General features: G+C 41.2%; 1 protein-coding gene across 1 annotated transcript; it reads right to left on the bottom strand.

Moving 5' to 3' along the window:
* Positions 1 to 4,668: 4,668 nt before the first annotated feature.
* On the bottom strand, positions 4,669 to 20,222 carry LOC125897977 (acyl-coenzyme A thioesterase 1-like). Its single transcript, XM_049591547.1, has 12 exons — positions 20,143 to 20,222; positions 17,840 to 17,967; positions 16,009 to 16,218; positions 13,260 to 13,359; positions 12,899 to 13,089; positions 12,626 to 12,801; positions 12,381 to 12,497; positions 10,357 to 10,436; positions 8,510 to 8,603; positions 8,337 to 8,417; positions 6,920 to 7,055; positions 4,669 to 6,755 (listed from the first exon to the last, which is right to left on the bottom strand). Exons 1-12 carry the CDS (start codon positions 20,205 to 20,207, stop codon positions 6,655 to 6,657), a joined length of 1,479 nt encoding a protein of 492 aa, XP_049447504.1. The 5' UTR covers positions 20,208 to 20,222; the 3' UTR covers positions 4,669 to 6,654.
* Between the last annotated feature and the right edge of the window lie 799 nt (positions 20,223 to 21,021).

Here is a 21,021-nt window from a genome sequence, read left to right as displayed (position 1 = left end):
TTTTATCTCACACTAATTCATGGAGTTCTATTTGAACCCGTCTTTTACGTCTACAATGCGACTGTTATGTTTTCTTTTACAAACTGTAACAAGTTAATATATTACATTTGTGGTAATTACATTATTACAACAGCATTACACATAATCCAGCAGGTAATATACTGTACTATGAAACTCAGCGTGACTCACAGTTGACAGTGCCATCTGAATTTGTGTTATAATGGGCGAATGCCTCCCACAGGTCACCATCATCACTGTGCATTTGTGTACACACTGTGACAGGACTGTGTGGGGGCAGGAAACGTCCTTTAATGCTGATCGGTTCATCTATGAGGGCACGAGCAGGAGCAGCTGTCAACAGAGGGGCTGGTCTAAAGCTGCTTTTCCACCGAACTCCACCTACAAGAAAAATATACCTGTGAACTTTAAAGTTTTACAAAAGAAATTGTGAGAGGTATTGCAGATAGTTTGTTTTAAATGCTCTAATGTCAAAGATCAGTATCAAGAGTACTATCAGAAGCTGATAAAGATCCAACAGACCTCGATGCAGAGAAACGTAAACATTTTTTATCATATGGCTGAAATGAAAATCACAATTTTTTTTTTTTTTTACATTAGCAATTATTTTTCCTGGTCTTCATATGTTTATTATCCTGCAGTTTACCGTGTTGCCCTGTGGTACAGACACAAGTCTCGTGCACTTGCTTAACATTTCTCAACCTAAACCCAAAATACTCCCAAACAATGGCTGGTGATTCATTTTGAGGGAGCTTTTTGCCTTCCACTCCAGACATTTGGTTTTCAGTTTGCCCGTCTGCTCTTGGTTGTATATTACTCCTCCACTCTGGACTGGACTCCAGCTGCAACATTCAGGAAAGTGTGCATGCAGTGGTATGACATCTGTCATGGCTGTTCGTTGAGGGAGTGCTTGATTTGATATGGAGCAGGGGGTTTTATGGATGGAGCACACATGTTAAATGTCAATATCACAGTCAGTCATATTAATTTAATTATAGGAGGCCAAATTCGTGAGCGATATTATTATTCCATTGATTGTGCAGCACCAACACGTGGACAGGAGGAGCTGGGAATCATACAGTTAATAGCCAATCATGACCTGACCTGAGTCCCCCTCCTGTACTACTGAACTGTATATTTCTGCACCAAAATGTACATAATTATAGTTAATGAGAAGACAGTTTTTAGAGCAGTAGTTCATGACACAATAGCAAGAGTGTTTTTTAATGCTGCTTCTTGAGATATGTGCATTGTCTTTCTTTTTTTTAATCCCTTCTTCCACAGGTTTTTGAGCTGCTAACTTAGAATCTTTGAAAGCTCTTCAGCCTGAATATTTATCGCTAGAATATTTTTTGCATGATTTTTAGAAAATGTTTTGTGATTATTTACACTTGTAACAGCAGTGGCTATAGGGAAAACTAAATTATAAGATAATCACAAACATCACACTCAGACCTTCATATAAAGGCAGCAGTTGTAGACCTGCAGTATTATTGTAATACATTTACTCAGTCAAAGTAGATTTCATTGTTGAACTCACACAAAAGCTCTCCAGTGACCCATAAGAAGACAATAAAGAACAATATTCTTACCCACAGCACGCCACAAACATGCCAGGCTCCTGTGTACACCGATGCATGGTATCATCTTCAATTCTATGAGCCGCTGTGTTGCTGTCAAACTTACAGTAGCTCTGATCCACAATGGTGTATCTGCCGTTAAACCTGGATGACTTGTTGAACCAGCTGTGACAATTTGTCAGCCTCGGACACAGAACATAGCTCTGCATAACCGCCAGTTATCTGTTTGAAAGCAGATGTAAGACACTGCTTTAGGACAGGCTAACTCCTGCATAATGTGGATTTTTCCAGTTTCCTGTGACTGTGTCAAAGTGTCCTTTACTTATGTAAAAAGTAGTAATACTGCAATATCATTCATGGTGTGTTAGTCTTTATTTACATTAATTTTACTGACAGCATTTAAATGTAGCTGGTTGAGGTGAAGCTCATTACCACTGTGGGTGTGTCTGCAGCTGTAGGGCACATGTCTTGCATCATTCCTCATTCCTCCATCATTCCTTACTGACTGACTTGTCGGCAGAGAAAGTTCCCACTTAAGATAGATCATTAGATCAATAGATAGATCGATAGATAGAGTAATAAACCTTGATTAGGTGTCCAATATAGCCTTGTTGGAAATTAAATAGCAAAAATGTAGGACAGGACTTATTAACACAGATAAACCTTAGTTACAATTAATTCATACAGCTGCCAATCAGGTATAACCAGGGAAAGTTTCAGTGTTCTCTCCCTTCTCAGATGCCGCCCTTGTAATGACTGTATGCGCATCTAGCCAGTATTTATCACACTGTCAGTGCCTCCCAAGGCCACCCCATCCCCTAAGGGCACCACACACAAGACAATGCACTGCAGATACTCATCACACTACACCACCACACTACCAGTACTTACAGGACACGCACAGATGGCATCCAGTATAGACAATCTCCCTAAACACCCCCACTCCCTGGCAACACTGTGGCTGAGCTGTTCTAATGAAATTTGCAAAACTAACAATACAATAACTGACACAGACACAAACAAAATGATTTAAAAAGTCGTTTATACGGCTTAGCTTTCCCAGGTTCTGAGATCTCCCATGGGGTCTGACCTTTAGCGCTGGTCTGGCCTTGTCAAGATTAGAGATAGGGGAACCGGGGAAGCATGCTGGTCCAGCGCTGTGAAGTCCCCCTATGCTGCAGGAGAGCCTCTACACAAACTGGGAAATGGATGTCACACTCCCTAGTGCCTCATCCGCACTAGTTCCCTGCCTTAACGAACCTCGCCTTACAGCCCAGCTACCTGTCTTTCTGGCAGCAACCCTGACTGGCATGTGAACGGCACCCATCTCCCACCAAAGGGTGCACTGTTTTGGCTTGGCTATTCGACGACCTTGCACCAAACGCCACTTCCCAGAACCACCCCATCCGCACTCAATTCACTCCCTCTCAACCCTTGTAGTCCATCCCCCAGTCCTCACCAAGCACAGGTGCAGCCACTCCCTACAGTGTGTCCACAGTTCCCCTCCCAGGTGACACCATTACACTCCCCCCACCCTTAAAGGAAATGGCCACTTTAGAATGAAAATACAGACAGAGCTTACTCACCCTAATGCTAACAAGAAGTCCAGTGTAGTTTTTTAATCCACAAAACTCGTTCAGGGTATTGGAGGATAACAGCCAGCCGGATTTTTCCATACACTTGAAGTGCATGGAACCCACATTTTAAAAATGTAATAAAACTCCGCTAATGCATTTCAAAAATGTCAGAATGGCTCATTTGTCGCAATCCAAGTGCCCTGAAGCCGCGGCATGCAAAATTGACTTGAAAAGACGTAATTTACATGGCAACTCGCGCAAGACTAGCTGATGGCTAGTGGTGGTGCTAGTTCTCGAGTCTCATGCGAGTTGCCATGTAAACACAGCACTCATGCAGGGCAGGCTAACTGACCACGGTGAGAAATTATGCTATAAAAGTGGAGTAAATTATGTCTTTTCAAGTCAATTGTGCATTCTATACACCACAGTTAGGTTACCTAACCAACATCGATGACAATGGCTTGTCAACGTATGACATCCACCTCTAACTCATACGCCCTTAAATACATATAACATTAAGCCTTTATTAAATGTAATCTGATGAGTAACATAAAAATCCAGCCCATGTACTGTTATCATGAATGAGGAGATTAGCTACCTTTACCAAGTTATTGATCTGGAAAGTTTGAATCTGTGAATATTTTTCCAACATTGACAAATTGCTTTAGACAGGCAGTTGCTGTCTGCTCTTTCTGGTACTGCACACCAGTATTTAATGTTTCAGTTGTAGAGTACCAGACTGTACCAGCCCTCTTTCACCCCTGGCTATAGGTTAGTATGGCAAAGAAATACACCAAAGATCACAGGTACTCAAACACAACAGTGAACACAGTGAGTGCTGTTTGCGTGTTTATTTAAAGTTTATTAGCACTGAATGTGTTGCAGGTTGCACTGAATTTTGACAATGCACATCCTTGGATCCCCAGCAAGACATCTGCCAAATGTGAAGTAGATCGGATGAATGATTCTTGAGATATGCGAAGGACATACAGAAAGACAGACGGACAGACAGAGATTCCTTGCTTGATGTTAATGGAGCAAGGCCAGCTAATCGTTAACATGCTTGGTTAAAAAAAGGAGAACTAATGCTTTAAGATGGCAGAGGTATGATCACATTATCCCTCTTGAAGTGTAACAGGAGATGTGTTCTTTGTTTTATTTCCTAATCGCTCAAGAAAATTGGATTTGTGTACCGTTAGCAACTGTTACCACTGGAAAGCACTGGCTTCGGTTCAGCGTCTCAAGTTGCACACATAATTCCTGCAAGGTGCTAGGAATAAGGTGGATAGGCTTAAACCAAAGTTTCTCTTTCATTCACTGACTGTTCACTTGCCCTGCTGTATAATAACCCCAATTTAGCCCTTTAATGCTGTGATGGTCATGTCCACAGCCAAACAAAAGGTGGAATGATTCACATACTCACCCACTCTATTACCACATGTTCAGCTACCTTTCATTTGCAGTCACTTAAATTACATACAACACACAGTCTCTTTAATTAAAAATGTATTTATTAGCACTTTGACAACACACAAAGTGTGCACATTTAGTTTACATTTTGTTTTTTCATTTTGTGAATTATAAATTCCTTTGTCTTGAACCTGTACCTGTAGCTGTTTCCACTTCCTGGTTCGAGTCAAGGCTATTCAAAAGAGGCTGGGACAACCTCTCTAACTCCATGGGAGATATGGGGTATGACACATGCACAGTGTACCTGGAGCTGCAGTGTTGGAGGGTTACAGCAGACAGCATTAGAAATTAATAGATGGTGTCTGCTCAGGTGCTCTTTTAGGTGCACTATTTTTAGCCTCCTTGGGTGCGCTTGGCCTGACAGAACTTATTGGATATGCTTGAATGGATGGCGGCCGATATGCAGTGGAAGGTTTTCATATGGAAGGCATCTGTGTTTGGTCTTTAATTAAAGCTCTTTTTAGCAAATGCAGAATTATAATTCTCACCCATATCTTTTTTGATATATTTCAGACTGCGGACACCATAGTGAGATGAATCAATCTTCCCCATGTTCTCTGATAGTGCACCAGCTATTGAGCATTTAGGAAAGTGAACACAGGATTTTACTGGGCATGTGTTGTACCCCAGTAATATGAGGCAATATGGTGCAGTGACTTCTCCTCTTTATAGTCTGGTTGGAGTCTGGCAACAGATGGGGCTAAGGGCAGAGCCTGGCTTTATGCAGAGGGCCATCCCTTGGACTAAACCAAGAGCTCTGACGTCATGGGGGGGACTAGGATAAACCCAACTTTTCTGAACTTTAAACATGTGTTCTTTGTGCTTTGTTTGCTTGGTCCATGATAAATGCGCAATAAGTATCTTTTCACCATATAAATGTGACTTTACCACCAAACACAAGAAGTGAGCTGTTTAATTAAGGATCATCTAAAATAGGCCAGTGTCTTTTGTTTGAGGTGGTTACATCGACCCAGGCTATTTTATTCAGATCGGGCTATTATTTTGATTACTAGTGGGATATAAGGATCTATGTAAACACACCGAGTGACTACTCTGGCCGAGGCAGTCTTACTGGAATGAGACTGAAATTGAACAAAATGGTTGTTGTTGAGTAAGTAGGCAGTAAGACGATCAGCGGAAGCTTTTGTGAAGTAATTTCGAAATGAAAGGAAGATTGGAAATAGTTCTATAACTGTTTAGAATTTAGGTTTTGCAGCAGCAATTGAATAATGGCAGTTTTAAAAGGGGAGGGCACAGAGCCCATGCAAAGTGACTTGTTGATAATTTCAAGAATGTGACTAATCAATCCAGGAAGCAGTTCCTTGAAAAGATTAGAAGATATAGGGAGGGTATAATATGCAGGTTGTAGGTTTTGAAGCAGTTACCAAATTCTAAAGTCCTCAAGTGAGATTATTTCAAATTTCGAAAGGGTCCAGATGGTCTGAGTCTCAGTGTCTGCATCGATCAAAGTATTGGAGTGTATATAGCTGTCATTCTGAGAGGAGTATTGACCAGTAATTTTATCTCTGAGTCAATCGTATTGTGAGAAATTTCAGAAAATCAGCAGCATTAAATGGCAGGCTATTCGCAGGGGTATTCTGTGTGAGATTAACAACAGCGTCGAACAGAACACCTGGGTTGTTTTTACTGATGTTAAAAAGGTGAGAAAAACATGCTGTCATAGCAGCTGAGAGTGCTCCCTTAACCTTCTGACCCACAAGGCGAAAAGTCTACTGTTAAGTTATACCCCAGCTACATGCCCACTGAGGTGTCCATTGAAAATCATGGCACTGACTTCCTTCAAGTGCATTTTCTGGTTGTAAGTGGAGTGACAGAGTCAAGTTTGTGAGAAAGGCACCATTCAGATTGTCTCTGCGGTTTTTACTGATTAGTTCTTGGAAGTCCTTTTCATCTAAAAACAATTCTATTTTCATTATCAGTTCTCTGAACGTAAAACCCAGATACATGAGGCATTTCACAGTTGCATATATGATGAGATATGTCAAGATTCATCCTCTCAGATTAGTTTCCATAAAATCCAGGACCTTTTTCCAGGCATCTTCCTGGGCAACAGCGTGGGGTGCAGGGTGACCTCCCCACAGAGTGAACACTGCAGGAGAAACAAAGCAGGAAAGTGTTAGGATTATTTTTACTTTCCATTATAGTTACATGTTCTATACTACAATGACCAGTCTCAAAGTGAAAATGTAATTACAACAGGTATTAAAAAAGGATTTGGCTAAACATAAAATGCAGCTCTGAGACAGGGCTCACTTTTTTTGGGTTTGACGCTCCACAGGGACACTCTTGCATTTGGTGTGTAAGGCGGTTCAATTAGATGACCAGCATCGGGGTATGACACACGGGTGAACAGATGGGATTTTCCCACAGCCTTCAGGGTCTCCTCGATCTGATGATCAATAAAACAGAGCTATAACAACAGCTAACATCTTGTATTGTGGCCTAATATAAGCAATTGTATCAGGGGGGCTATGACCCTCCAGATGATTGCTGCCCTATCTTTTGAAGTTAGCGAATTAGATAAGCTACATAGTGGTATCTTCTTATTAAATATGACCAATATGTCTTTTAGTAATACACTTTGTAGCACAGTCATTTAACTGTAATAAATCTCTTCTTAAAAAGCCCATTCTTGATGTAGGGGTTTTAGCCAACTACAGACCTACTTCTGATCTTTGCTTTCTCTTTTTTCTTAAGAAAGTAGTCACAAATCAGTTGTGTGACTTTCTACATAAAAATAGTTTGAGTATTATCAGTCAGGATATAGAGTGCATCATAGCACAGAGACAGCACTGGTAAAAAAATTACAAATGACTCTCTGATTGCTTCAAACAAAAGACTCGTCTCTGTACTTGTCTTATTGGATCTTAGTGCTGCATTTGACACAATTTTCCACCACATCCTACAACCCTGATTCTAAAAAAGTTGGGACAGGAGCATGTTTACCCCTGTGTTACATCACCTTTACTTTAAACAACACTCAGTAAACGTTTGGTAACCGAGGCCACTAATTGTTGTAATTGTAAAAGTGAAATTCTTTCCCATTATTCCCAGGACAGGATTAAAACTACACATTTTGTCACTATATGTTTATAGAGCAACAGCAGTACTAAACATACTAAAACACACAATGTCACAATATAAACGTAATATCTCACTGGAAACAAATCTAAAATGTCAATGAAATAAACCATATTCCTGACATCACAATACTGAGTGAAGTTTAGAAAGAATAAAGAACACAGTCATCAGTCAGTCTCAGTCCTCCTGTCCTCTCTGCTCCTCCCTCTACTGCTGAGGTAAAGTTATGGCTGGTAAATTTTAAAATACGTGGCAAACTAAGCTAAACCATTGGACATAAATAGTTATTTCTGTTTAATCTTATTATTTTATTATCACAGCTAACAAATTAAAATATTGTTTCATTTACAACTAAAGTGAATGTGTTTTTGACTGCTCAAATGTTTGACTTGACGCAGACCATGCAAAACTAAATACTATGAACAACACAAGAATAAGAATAAGAATAACTTTAATCATCCCCAAGGGGAAATTCAATGGTTTCATGGTTTGCAATGAACATTTATCCACGACTACTTTATAAATGCTTTCTAACATCAATAGTTTGTGATAATGGGGAAAAAACAAACAGTAAAATAAGACAATCTACCATGTCTGCGGTCTCCATGCTTGAAGCACTCAGGTCATCTTCACCCACTATGTACATTAATGGACAGGCGAGGTGCTCTAACTGCAAAAAAATGAATAAATAAGATACATAAATAAATTAATGTGTTCAGTCATAGAAAATATTCATGTGAACACTGACTGTTTAATACTTACCTTCAATATACTCTCAGGGTTAAAGTTTGTGGGCAAGGAGATGTCTCTGAAACTCACATATCCTTGATCATCATATGTCCAATATTTCTGGTTACTGTAAGGACAAGTTGACAGAGGAAACCACATCTCATATCATTTTTTAATCGCTTTTTGGGAAATTTGTTGAAAACAACCTTTTCTGCTTCTCAGCTCACAATGAAACCGACAAGGAACTGTTAGTCTACAATACTAAAACTACACTGCTCAAAAAAATGAAGGGAACATGCATTACTCAAGTTGAAAATCTTTACTGATGTACATTATAATTTGTTAAGAACAAAAGGATGTAACAACAGTCAGTGGAAGCCAAAATCATCAACCCACTGAGGGCTGGATTCAAAATCACGCCGGTGGATAGTGTCGTGGGGGATCTCCTCCCAGACCTGGATCAGGGCATCAGTGAGCTCCTGGACAGTCTGTGGTGGTACTTGGCAGCATTGGATGCACTGAAATATAATTTCTCATATGTGCTCAATTGGATTTAGGTCAGGGGAACAAGAGGGCCAGTCAATGGCATGGGCCAGGGCCCACTGCACCAGGAGGAACCCAGGGCCCACTGCACCAGGAGGAACCCAGGGCCCACTGCACCAGGAGGAACCCACGGCCCACTGCACCAGGAGGAACCCATGGCCCACTGCATCAGGAGGAACCCATGGCCCACTGCACCAGGAGGAACCCACGGCCCACTGCACCAGGAAGAACCCACGGCCCACTGCAGCAGCGTAAGGTCTGTGAAATTGCTCTGAGGATTTCATCCGGGTACCTCATAGCAGTCAGAGTACCACTGGCTATGACATGGAGGTCTGTGTGACTCTCCAAGGATATGCCTCCCCAAACCATCACTGACCCACCGCCAAACTGGTCATGCTGGATGATGTTACAGGCAGCATAATGTTCACCACGGCGTCTCCAGATTCTTTCAAGCCTGTTACATGTGCTCAGTGTGAACCTGCTCTCATCTGTGAAGAGAACGGGGTGCCAGTAGTTAATCCTTGTTTTATTTGGCAAATGCCAATTGAACTGCAGGGGGCTGTGAGTACAGATCTCACTAGAGGACGTCGAGCCCTCATGCTACCCTCATGGAGTCTGTTTCTGACAGTTTGGTCAGAAACATGCACACCAGTAGCCTGCTGGAGGTCATTCTGTAGGGCTCTGGCAGTGCTCCTCCTGTTCCTCCTCACACAAAGGAGCAGATACCGGTCCTGCTGCTGGGTTGATGCCCCTCTACAGCCCTGTCCAGCTCTCCTTATCTAACGACCAGTCTCCTGGTATCTCCTCCATGCTCTTAAGACTGTGCTGGGAGACACAGCAAACCTCCTTGCGACCACACTTAATAATGTGCCATCCTGGAGGAGCTGGACTACCTCTGCAGGCTGACTGGGCTGCAGGTACCGCCTCATGCTGCCAGTAGTGACGAGGACACTAGCAGAACACAAAACTAGAGAAGAATCGATCAGGAAAGATCTGTGGCCACCACGTGTAAAACCATTTCCTTTTTTGGGGGTTGTCTTACTTTTGCGTCTCCATTGCTCCTGTTGTCACTTTCATTTGCACCAAAGCAGCTGAAACTGATTCACAATCACTTGAGCTTCCTGAATGGACAGATTGATATCCCTGAAGTTTAACTGACTTGGCGTTATACTTTGACGATTTAGTGTTCCCTTAATTTTTTAAGCAGTGTAGTGCTGTAGTCAATAAACTTTACACTTGATACTAGACCTGATCAGATTAGAGGGATTCATGCAATAATCCCACAGTGATGTCTTGCAAATAATATCTTACAAGTTGCATCTTTAATTGCCATTTACCTTTCAATAATCTCACCTCCTACATCTGAGTGCATGATAGCACTTCCTAGTGGGCTGTTGATACAAATCAAGCAGGATGGCTGGAGGGGAGAAAATTAATTGTTTAATGTCATTGTGAACCCACCAAACTTTCTGTGCCTTTGCATATACTAAATAGTGCCTTGCCAAAATATTCTGTAGACTGTGAGAACTTTCAGAGCAGGTGCCGTATTCACAAAGCTATCTAGTACTGAGAGTTGCTCCTAGTGAAGAAATTCGAATTTCCCCATAAAGTTAAGACTAGGTCCTTGTAAAGATAAAAGCAATTCACAGAGCACCTTAGCCCTAAAAGGAGCTCCTAACGTTAAACACTGCTGGGAGCAGAGAGGAGGACTTTTAAGAGGCTTAAGAGTTTCCTAAGCAGAGGAGAAAATGACAGAAACAAAGAGGCCGCAGAGATATTTTCCAAACGCTGGATGACAGTGAGTAACTGAAATGCAATAAATTAGATTGTGCAGGGCTAATTTTTGTGGTCGATCTAATTAGGGATATGCACACATTACCCACCTAACTAAATAACATTATAACGCTAGAAATAAAATGATCACAACACTAAGATATTTGGAAAACTGGGAAAATGCAGCAGTGCAGCAGTGATGATTTGAGTCTGTCTCAACCTTCCATCAGCAGAGTGATCACACTAACAATGACAACATTTTCACAGTCAGCAGTTCATTTCATTTCCCACTGGGTGTCCACACCTTGCAGGTTCACATAAGGGCGTGTCTGTGACAACCCATCACATCTGTTAGAGATGTGAGAATGTGTAATACCTAGCAATGGGGTCAACCACACCTCCTTACTAAGGTCAAAGTTTCTGTTCCTTCCTTGCTCAGAGTTGCTCTGAGAACTTTCCTAAGCTAGGACTCCTGACTAAAAATTTTTTAGGCGAAGTTAAGAGTTCCCTGAGAGGATTCTCAAAATGTGGGAGGTAACTGGAAGCAGCAGGTCTTTTTTAGGGGCGTCATGGCAATGGGGATGGATACATATGGATGCACCACTTTTCAGTTGTGTTTTTTTTTTCCATTTCACTTCACCAATGTTTACTATTTTGTGCAGGTCCATTACAAAAAACTGATTTAAATTAAAGGTTGTAACGCAACAAAATTACAGTATCTTACTATATAACGACGAAAACTCTGGATGTGTCTGTTCCACGTTTTTCTCCTCACTGACCTGGTCAATCCATGTGAAATTTGGCACAGTGGTAGAGGGTCATGGGAGGATGCGAATGAAGCAATATTACATCAATTGGCCAAAGAAGGGCGCTATAGCAACCGACTGAAATTGCAAACTTTGAATAAGCATATCTCATGCCCGTATGTCGTAGAGACATGAAACTTTGCACAGAGATGCCTCTCCTCATGAGGAACAAACCTAACCCCACACATAATCTGAGGGGACCCCTCCATTATTGACCCAATCAAACAAAATGGGGGTGCTAGAGAGCTAATTTCTTATCTAGGCCTAACCGCCATATCAATTTTTACTAAACTTGATAGATATGTAGAACAGGACGCCTCAAGGTGACTGGAGAAATGTAACACTAACTGGCAGCTGGGTGGCGCTATAACAACAGAAAAATGCTTAAAAATGGCTAAAATGCGACCGATCACTGTGGCTCCCCCTGTGGCCCAATGTTTGTTTGTTTGTTTTTTTTTTTAATTTTTGGTATGACTAAATCATGGTATGGTATGCTGTACATAATCACGGAAACTATGTGTCATTCTGTCAGTCAGTCATTCTGTCTGTCCCACATTTTTCTACTCACTGATGTGGTCAATCTATGTGAAACTGCACATAGGCATTGAGGATTGGCATAGGTAGAAGGTGACAAAGCTACCAATGGGTATGGACAAGTTTACAGTATTATTGTAGCTATTCATGCTGAACAAACAAGTGTGGTATTTAATGTACTTGGAGCTATGCATAGATCAAACTGTAAATTTAGAAAAAGATGACAGAGAGAGATCTTTCTGACATACTTTGACACCTATCTGAATGGCCATTCGAAGAGTTATGTAACCTCCAAAGGAGAGACCGATGATGCCAACTTTGTCGGCAAAGACCTGACGATGATCTTGAAGGAGGTGGAATGCTGACTGTACAAACAAAACAAAAAAAAAAACATTTTGAGGGAATGACAAAACAAATCTGAGCTTTGTTTAAGTGACATATAAATTTTGCAGAGAAAACATAGCATATAATAGGTTAAAGCCTCTCATCTTACTTTGAAATATGGATCACCAACATTGATTCTGCTTTGTGGGCCAGGCAAATCTTTGTGATTGAAGTAGGCAAGGGACAAGCTAGCATAGCCCCTGGATGCAAAAAGGGCGGAGCGGTACTCCACCAGTCCTCCTCCCATTCCCCACATGTCCAGCATGGCTGGAAATGGGCCAGGGCCTGCAGGAAATCAGTACAGTAGGTGCTGTTCAGAGGACACAGTTTGTCCAGGGCAGTCTTAAAATGTGTGAGTGAGTGCTTCAAATCTCGTGCTCACCGGGAGGTAAAAACAATGTCCCGACAACTCCATCCTGGCGAATCTCTTTTCTCTGTACACCAGGTGCCATGTACCAGCGCTCAGTAGTTACAGCAGCCAGCTTGGTGCTCTGTCTCTCACTGGGTGAAACGTGGCCCTCCAGTAAGGACATGAGCACTATGTATGGAGTCTCTACATTTTTCTTTCTCAGCCTGTCAGAAAGAGCACATTTCGGTCAGGAAATGAAACAATAACAGTAACAGTGTTGGCAGAGAAGTTGAGCTTTGCTACAAGTGTATAAGACAACACACAGTCAGGTTTGATGCCACAAACTTGTTTTAAATTTTCTTTAGCTCTCATTGAGCTTGTTTCCACCACCTGCCTTAAACCTTCTCTTGAACCAGGAGCCGGCTGCAGTCCCCAGAACAGTCCCATTGGCTCACAGCCCAAATATGAACCCCCGACTGAATGATCCCTGGTCACTATTGAAGAGACAGAAAGAAAGAGAGGAGAGAAGATCAGCAGCTGCCTGCATAAAAGTCTAAATGGTTCAAATAGTTAATTTCTAACAGTTGTTTTCATGACACACAGATTCAATGTTAAAAGGACAATTCAACAAAAGAAAATAGTCCTACATGAAACTACTCACAACAAGGTCTGTGGATTATCTAGAGTTACTGGGTTATTAATTATCAATTGATTAGTTATAATTTTTCAAGGGTATTTTTTGGTGCTTTGAGCACCACAAGCCGAGTGCCGTCTTATTCCATTATACTGGAGAAAAGGCAGACATCTCTACAACTGATATCTCCAATACTCGGCAACTCACACCAAAACAGTCCCGATTAGAGTTTAGATCGGGCCCAAAAAATCCAGCCCGACCCGGCCCATCCAATTAACTGTAATTATGGGCCCGAGCCCGATTTAAACCCGATATTTTTCAATAAGTTGGCTGTTATAATTAAGAGTATTAAACCACAAGTCTTGTTATTTGAATGACAGAAACATAGGATCTTAATGAATTGCGCAACACGGAAGCATGATTATGTAATAAAACAGGTGTTTATTTTAGGATCCAGGTGGTGAAGGGCTGTGCGCGCACAATGTTGCAACATTGTAACTGAGGGCCGAATTCACAAAAGGATTGCATGGCTTTTGCGGCCGCTAAACCGGAAAAAATGGAGCAAACAGATACGGTCTAATTCACAAAGCACGTGCAGAGGGTGAAATGCTCCACTAACTGCGCTGCCAAGCAGATTGTGTCTCGGTGCTCCGGTGTTATTTGCACGTAGGCTATTTAAATGAGGTGATATGCATATATTACCTTTCTTTCTTTTACCTTTCTATGCAAATGAGCCTCACTGATGAACAACGTCTAATTCACTAACACCAGCGCTAATAGCCACACGCAGTTTGAGTGAAGTAAATAACGTCTTTAGAAAGCTGGGGCAAACTGGGCACTCCTCTGTGGAAGCCTCTCGCCCAGACTTTCCAGTGATCGTGGCAGCAGCGATCGTCTGTTAAATCAGTCTGTAAATAATATTTTGACATTATTATTACAATCATTATTACTTTAATGGCATCCGAAGATATTGATGCGTTGAACAGGTGACAGTCTGCGGTCGTTGTCAAAACGCACTTCTGTCACGCACTGCAGCTTTCAATAATTTATTTTACAAAACGGGGGAAACAAACGTGAACAAAAACAGTTCCGTAATTCATATTAAATTCAAAAGATAACGAAAAAACAGCTACAAGTGAGAGGGAATAGTGATAAAGTGGTCAAACTTGGTCAAATCCACAGCCTCAACCCATCCGACACTGTTAGACTGACTCACCAGCAGACATCACTACATGAGGGTATACAGTATTCAGTACTTTGCCAAACAAAGTCTGCCATTGTTCTGCCACGGTGTTCTTGGCGCAAAGCCAGCATTTATACTGTGCCATGTGTGGCTTATTGCAATCAGGGGCAAATCAGGTGCAAACTGCACTCAGCTGCCAAACTTTGTGGGCGTGTTTGCGCCGGTATATCATTAGCGCAATATCCTTTGTGAATAGGACGTTAAGACGGAGCAAACTGCGGATGCAAGTGAAGTGCAATTCAAGGTGCTATCAGCGGCCGCAGTTCATTTTTTGTGAATTCGGCCCTAAGTTTGTTGTAACTTGAGGCTATGTGTCATACAAAGTGTGGTTTAATTTTATTTTTTATAATACTGTAGCATCCGCCAGGACGTGTGGAAAGGATGACGCAGTTATTCGGCAATTAAACCACCGTTTATTACTGAACAGTACAGGTTACTGTTGGCCGTAACCACGCCAAAACAACCAACAAACAACAACTTAGCTGTAACTCCATCTGTGCACTCCTGCTCTCTCCTCCAGCTCGCTCATGCACACACCAGCACGCGCACTCACACAGCCCTCCTCATCCCCGTCACAGTCGCACCCCGCCCCTCATTCAATCCCAAATATGCCATTAACTCACAGAACACTGACATTAAAAAAGAACATTTACTGCAGGGTCGCTACAGCTATAACATTATCAAATCATAGTTTAAAAAAAAACGTCATATCTGACCAGGCCCGGCCTGGGCCGTCAGAGGGAGGGGGGCTCCCGGCCTGACCCGGCTTGGGCCCGCGGCCGGGTCAGGCCGGGCTCGGGCAGAGAAAGCTCTAGTCCAGATTGACAAACAGCACTACAGATAAGAAGAAAAATATATATTTATGATGCTGGGGTGAACTGTCCCTTTAACTTGTAACTTTCATCAACCAAATTTTACAGCTCAGAATTAGGTAAAACTGAACACCTGATTCAGCTCAGTTGCTAGTTTAGTAGTTTAAATCTCCCTTTAATTATTAAAAACTATTTAAGTTTCATTAAAAGAGATGTGAACACTAAACTACCTGAATGGCGGGTCACTGAAATAAAATCGTTTTAATCTCACAATAATTCATGGCATTTCCCAACATTTACTTGAACCCTTTTTATGTCTATGATTTAAACTGTAACAAGTTAATACATTTGTGGTAATATTATTACAACAGCATTACACATTTTGTCAAATGAATGAAATAAAAATAAACAAACTACCTAAATATAGTGTACTATGAAACTCAGCGTGACTCACAGTTGACAGTGCCATCTGAATTTGTGTTATAATGGGCGAATGCCTCCCACAGGTCACCATCATCACTGTGCATTTGTGTACACACTGTGACAGGACTGTGTGGGGGCAGGAAACGTCCTTTAATGCTGATCGGTTCATCTACGAGAGCACGAGCAGGAGCAGCTGTCAGTAGAGGGGCTGGTCTAAAGCTGCTCTTCCACCGAACTCCACCTGCAAGAAAAATATACCTGTGAACTTTAAAGTTTTACAAAAGAAATTGTGAGAGGTATTGCAGATAGTTTGTTTTAAATGCTCTAATGTCAAAGTATTAGATTTTGTATCAGTATCAAGAGTACTATCAGAGGCTGATAAAGATCCAACAGACCTCGATGTAGTGAAATTTAAACATTTTTTATGCATTTGAAGGATGATTTTTTTTTCCACAGCGACCTACATACTTCCCCACGTACACATCCATGGGGAAATTTGGGTTCATTGTCTAACTCAGTCAACTGGGCTGAGGCCCACTGATGGGCCTTGGATTGCCATCTAGAGGGCTGAGAAGGTACTGCAAATTGGTTAGATCAAAACTTTTCTTTTTTTTGTAATTTACAAAGCCAGCTTTTTATATCTAAATATGATCAAAACTTAACACAAATAAAAAAAAAACATCAAATGAAAAGGCAGAATTTCAGCGACCAGTTATATTTGAATATCACCACACCAAACACATCAGCTCCAGACATGTTTTGCTACTGTTAGCTCGCTAACATTGCCTCAGATGCAGTGACACAAAACGGATCGGTTTTTGAAAAAGAAAAATGATGTGAGACAACCCTGCTCCAGTAAAAGTTGAAAATCAAAATGTGTGGTGAGGAAATATGATTCTGAATACATTAAATCTGGATTCATAATGACAGGTTGTGATGACGAGCCAAAAGCACAGCGTGTTCAATGTGGTGAAATCCTGTCAAATGAGGTGCTAAAAACCATCAAAGCTCCAGAGACACTTAAACACAAACACTTGGGATGTGTTGGGAAGCCTAAAAGAATATTTCCTGGGTAAAAGGCTTCAGGCACAACATTACAACATTAACAGCTGACATATTTACAGCCTATTCTGAATAGCCGAACGATAACAAAGGCACCCGCTGATCCTGATGACTTCGAGGCTTTGACTTCCAACCACCTTCTGCTCCCCAAGGGTCAACCATCGTTGCCACCTGGTATCTTTGACATGGAGGATGCAGTGCCCAGATGCAAATAGTACAGTATATGTCCAATTTGTTTTGGGAGGGATGGACAAAGGAGTAGCTGCTGCAGCTTCAAGAAGGTCAGAAGTGGACCAGAGTGAGGTGAAATTTCATTCCTGGTGATACTGTGCTCATTGTGGATGACTCTACACCTCGTAATTCTTGGTTCATTGTGGGGAGTATTATTGACGCTGCTCCAGATAAAGGAGGACTTGTGCGACAAGTAAAGATCAAGACCAGGACAAACTGCTTGGACAGGCCTGTCACGCAGATTTGTCCTCTTCAGGAAGCTGTGGAGTCCAAACAATCATAAAGAGAAATCATGTAGAACATACAACCTCCTTGCTGGAGATGGCAGGAAATCATTTATAGACAAGGACTTCAGTTTAAACATTAATCCTGAATAATGTTTGCATGTAGCTGGCAGGAAATTAAATTATCTGAGATGCTCACATACGTCACACTCAAACGTTTTATAATAAAAGAAGCAGTTGTAAACCTGTAATATTATTGTAGCACATTTAAACATTAAAACTAGATTTCATTGCCAAACTCACAAACATCTCAAATAATAACACAATAAAGAACAACAATCTTACCCACAGCACGATGCAAACACGCCAGGCTCCTGTGTACACCGATGCATGGTATCATCTTGGTTTCTATGAGCTGCCGTATTGTTGTCAAACACACATGAGCTCTGACTGTTATGGTGTTTCTGTCTCCCCTTTAAAAAAGAAATGAGTGGAGGTCAAACACCAAGATACATGAAACATTCCAGAGTCACGTCTTTTTGGTGAAATTAAGTCAATCTGTCCAGTCAGTGCAGGTGTAGAGTTATACATTAAACCTTACAACTGATCCAAGGGTGACCTGTACACTCTGCTGCAAAGGTTTGTCAGACTCAGACGTGCTCCTCTTCACACCTTTGGCCTACATAACTTTCCAAACTGTTAGAAAACTATTCTAAGATGCTAATTTATGACTGGCTAAGTCCTGAAAAAGGCAGCACGGTGATGCAGTAGTTAGCACTGTCGCCTCACAGCAGGAGGGTTTCAGCTGGCCCTTCTGTGAAGAGTTTGCATGTTCTCCCCATGTCAGCGTGGGTGACTGTCAATTGCTCGTGTGAACGTGAGTGTGATGCTGTGTCTGTCTGCATGTGTCCGATAGTCCGGCTTTTTGTTCAGTGTGTTCTCCACCACTGTCCCAGTGTCAGCTGGGATAGGATCCAGACCCTGTGCCCGGAGACATCGTTATAGATAATGAATGAATTCCTAAAAATGTGGATTTTTCCAGTTTCCTCTTTCTGTGTCAAAGTGCCCTTTACTTTTGTAAAAAATAGCAATACTAATATAAATATATTCAGTTACAACTAAGTCCTCCATTCAAAATCATATCATCTTAATCAACTAAAGTACAAGTACCCCAAAACTTAGTACACAGTACAGAAGACCGGGGCTGGTTGTCACACGGGTTGGTTGTCAAAGTGCTTATTGCAGCCACACTTTTGTGCAACACACACAAAACACTGAGGTGAGGAGATATTCTGTAATATTTATGGGTCAGATTATGTTTGTGTTGTTTTTGCATAAAGCTTGTAGGTTATTAGTTATTTAAAAATCAAACGTATTTAAAAGGTTAAAGGTAATAGCTTTGATTTGAGTCAACGTTTAGTGAGCAAGCTAAAGCCATGTGGTAGCTGGCTTCTAACACACACACACACACACACACACACACACACACACACACACACAATATGACTTTAGTTCCTCATTATAAAACAATGTTGTAACTGAACAGTGACAGACTTTAAACTCGGCTGTTTGATATGTTAACTTAACTTCCTGGTCATACTGTGATGAAGATTATTCAATTCCAGTCTCACTGTTTCATTTAATGTTATATTCACAATGACTTCTTATGAAACAATGGCTTTAATGAAAGCTAGATTTTTTTTTTCAGTAATGTAAATTCCTCCATTTCACTTCTCATTACAGAGGATAATTCAAACAATCACCTGGTTCAAATTCATGGTTGAAACACAAGGGGCATGGATGAGCACTCTTATAGAAGTGGTTTTCATTTCAAAACTGGTCTTTCTATCTTAAAAAAATAAAAAGTTACATCATTTTTTATTTATCTTTTCCTGAAACTCCACTGATAACTGCAGGGACAACCAACCTCATGATGGGACTAGTTGTCACAATGTGTCAGAGTGTCTTTGATGGTTAATCTTGTCACAGTAAGTTGTAAAAGTGACAGGGATACCAATTTCAAGCAAATACATTAAGCTTTCATTTAATAAAGGAATGACTACTGAAAGATGTTTTGGTGATGAGCAATTCACACAAGAGTATAAAGTGTGACAACCAACCCCAGTCTCCCTACATGTGTAGGTCTACTAACTTCTGGCACACTAGTCTTACTACACACATTTCTCCTTCCTCACAGTTTTTCACATTTTGAATAAAAGTTGTGATCCAAGTTAAAGTTAAGAGGCTGTAAACGACAAATATTTATTTATAAATGTAAACATATTTGTATGTGCCGTTGTGGAGTGACATCAGCTTTTCTGCTCCACTCTTCTCCTCTAAATATATCATGGGAAATATTACAATATCATATCACTACAGTGATCAGAAATAATGATTTGCACAGTCATAAAATAATAAGCTCCTTTAGATCGTAACACCGCTTCATGCTGCGACAGTTTCTCTTAAGCACCGCAGTCTGATCAAACTACCGCTCACCTGACCTCAGCCGTGCAGCTGCTCCTTCCGACTCACACACTCCTATTTAAACATGCAGAGACACGTCCACACACACACACACACACGGCTGAAACAGAGTTCAATGTCTCTGGGCTCTAACTGTACAGTATATTAAAATGGGAAATATTTACGAAACAAGGTGGACCTTGGCGGACCCCAATTCCTTCTTCTTCTTCGGTTTACTGGTGGTTTGCATCTACAATGTTGCACTACCGCCAACTGCTGGATTTAAACTAAAATCTCACGACCCTTTCCACCCATTTCATACTCTACTAGAAATTCTGTTTTCCAGGTTTGAGAGAGCCTAAAGGCGTATCTCCAGAAACTACAACACTCAGATGTCTCCTTGCTGCATTTATAATCATGTCAGTGTTATAATTGTTTGCTCTTCCAGCAGTGCGATACTACAGATATCAGGGTGCATGTAAACACATCTGGTGACTCCTCTGGTAAATTGATCAGTTACCAACAATCTGAAGTAATTTTGACATGAAATTGGTCTGAAATTGTTGAGCTTTTGCAGATCAATGTAAGGATTTTTAAGACAAGGTTTAATAGCAGCAGGTTTAAAATCTGAGGGTACAGAGCACATACTGTAGAAAGTGACTTTGATAATAATTTCAATAATCTGACTACTCTATCCAGGAAATAGGTCCTTGAAAAGATTTTAGCAGGAATACTCAACTTGTTTTGCCTGGGGGCCACTTTTGCAATATGACAAGAAGCCAGGGGCCAGTTAGTAACAAACATTGATAATATTTATGAGTATATAATAAATTAACTGCAGGAAGAAGAAGAAAATCCGCACACTGAATTAGAGCTCCCAGTAGGTTTTAATGACTAAAAAAGCAACGTTTCGACCCAAATGGTCTTCCTCAGGCAACTTCAAAAGAATGAAATGGCAGGTGGCAGGTATACATATAGGCTAAGAGCCAGGTGTCATCTCACCCACGTCATCTGTCAATCAAACAATGAGACAGTCGTTCTCAAGTGAGCCATATATAGGCATA

This window comes from Epinephelus fuscoguttatus, linkage group LG1, assembly GCF_011397635.1.
Source record: "Epinephelus fuscoguttatus linkage group LG1, E.fuscoguttatus.final_Chr_v1".
Classification (NCBI taxonomy): domain Eukaryota; kingdom Metazoa; phylum Chordata; class Actinopteri; order Perciformes; family Serranidae; genus Epinephelus; species Epinephelus fuscoguttatus.
This window is presented reverse-complemented; position numbering and strand designations above follow the sequence as displayed.

Bases quoted from the DNA above. Each gene is read 5' to 3' on its own strand.
- LOC125897977 (XM_049591547.1), bottom strand. From the start codon at position 20,207: ATGCAAACCACCAGTAAACCGAAGAAGAAGAAGGAATTGGGGTCCGCC. The intron at 12,802-12,898 runs GTGAGCACGAGA...GATTTCCTGCAG, and splicing joins GACATTGTTTTTACCTCCCG to GCCCTGGCCCATTTCCAGCC. The intron at 10,437-12,380 runs GTATGTCAGAAA...TCTCCCCTCCAG, and splicing joins CCATTCAGATAGGTGTCAAA to CCATCCTGCTTGATTTGTAT.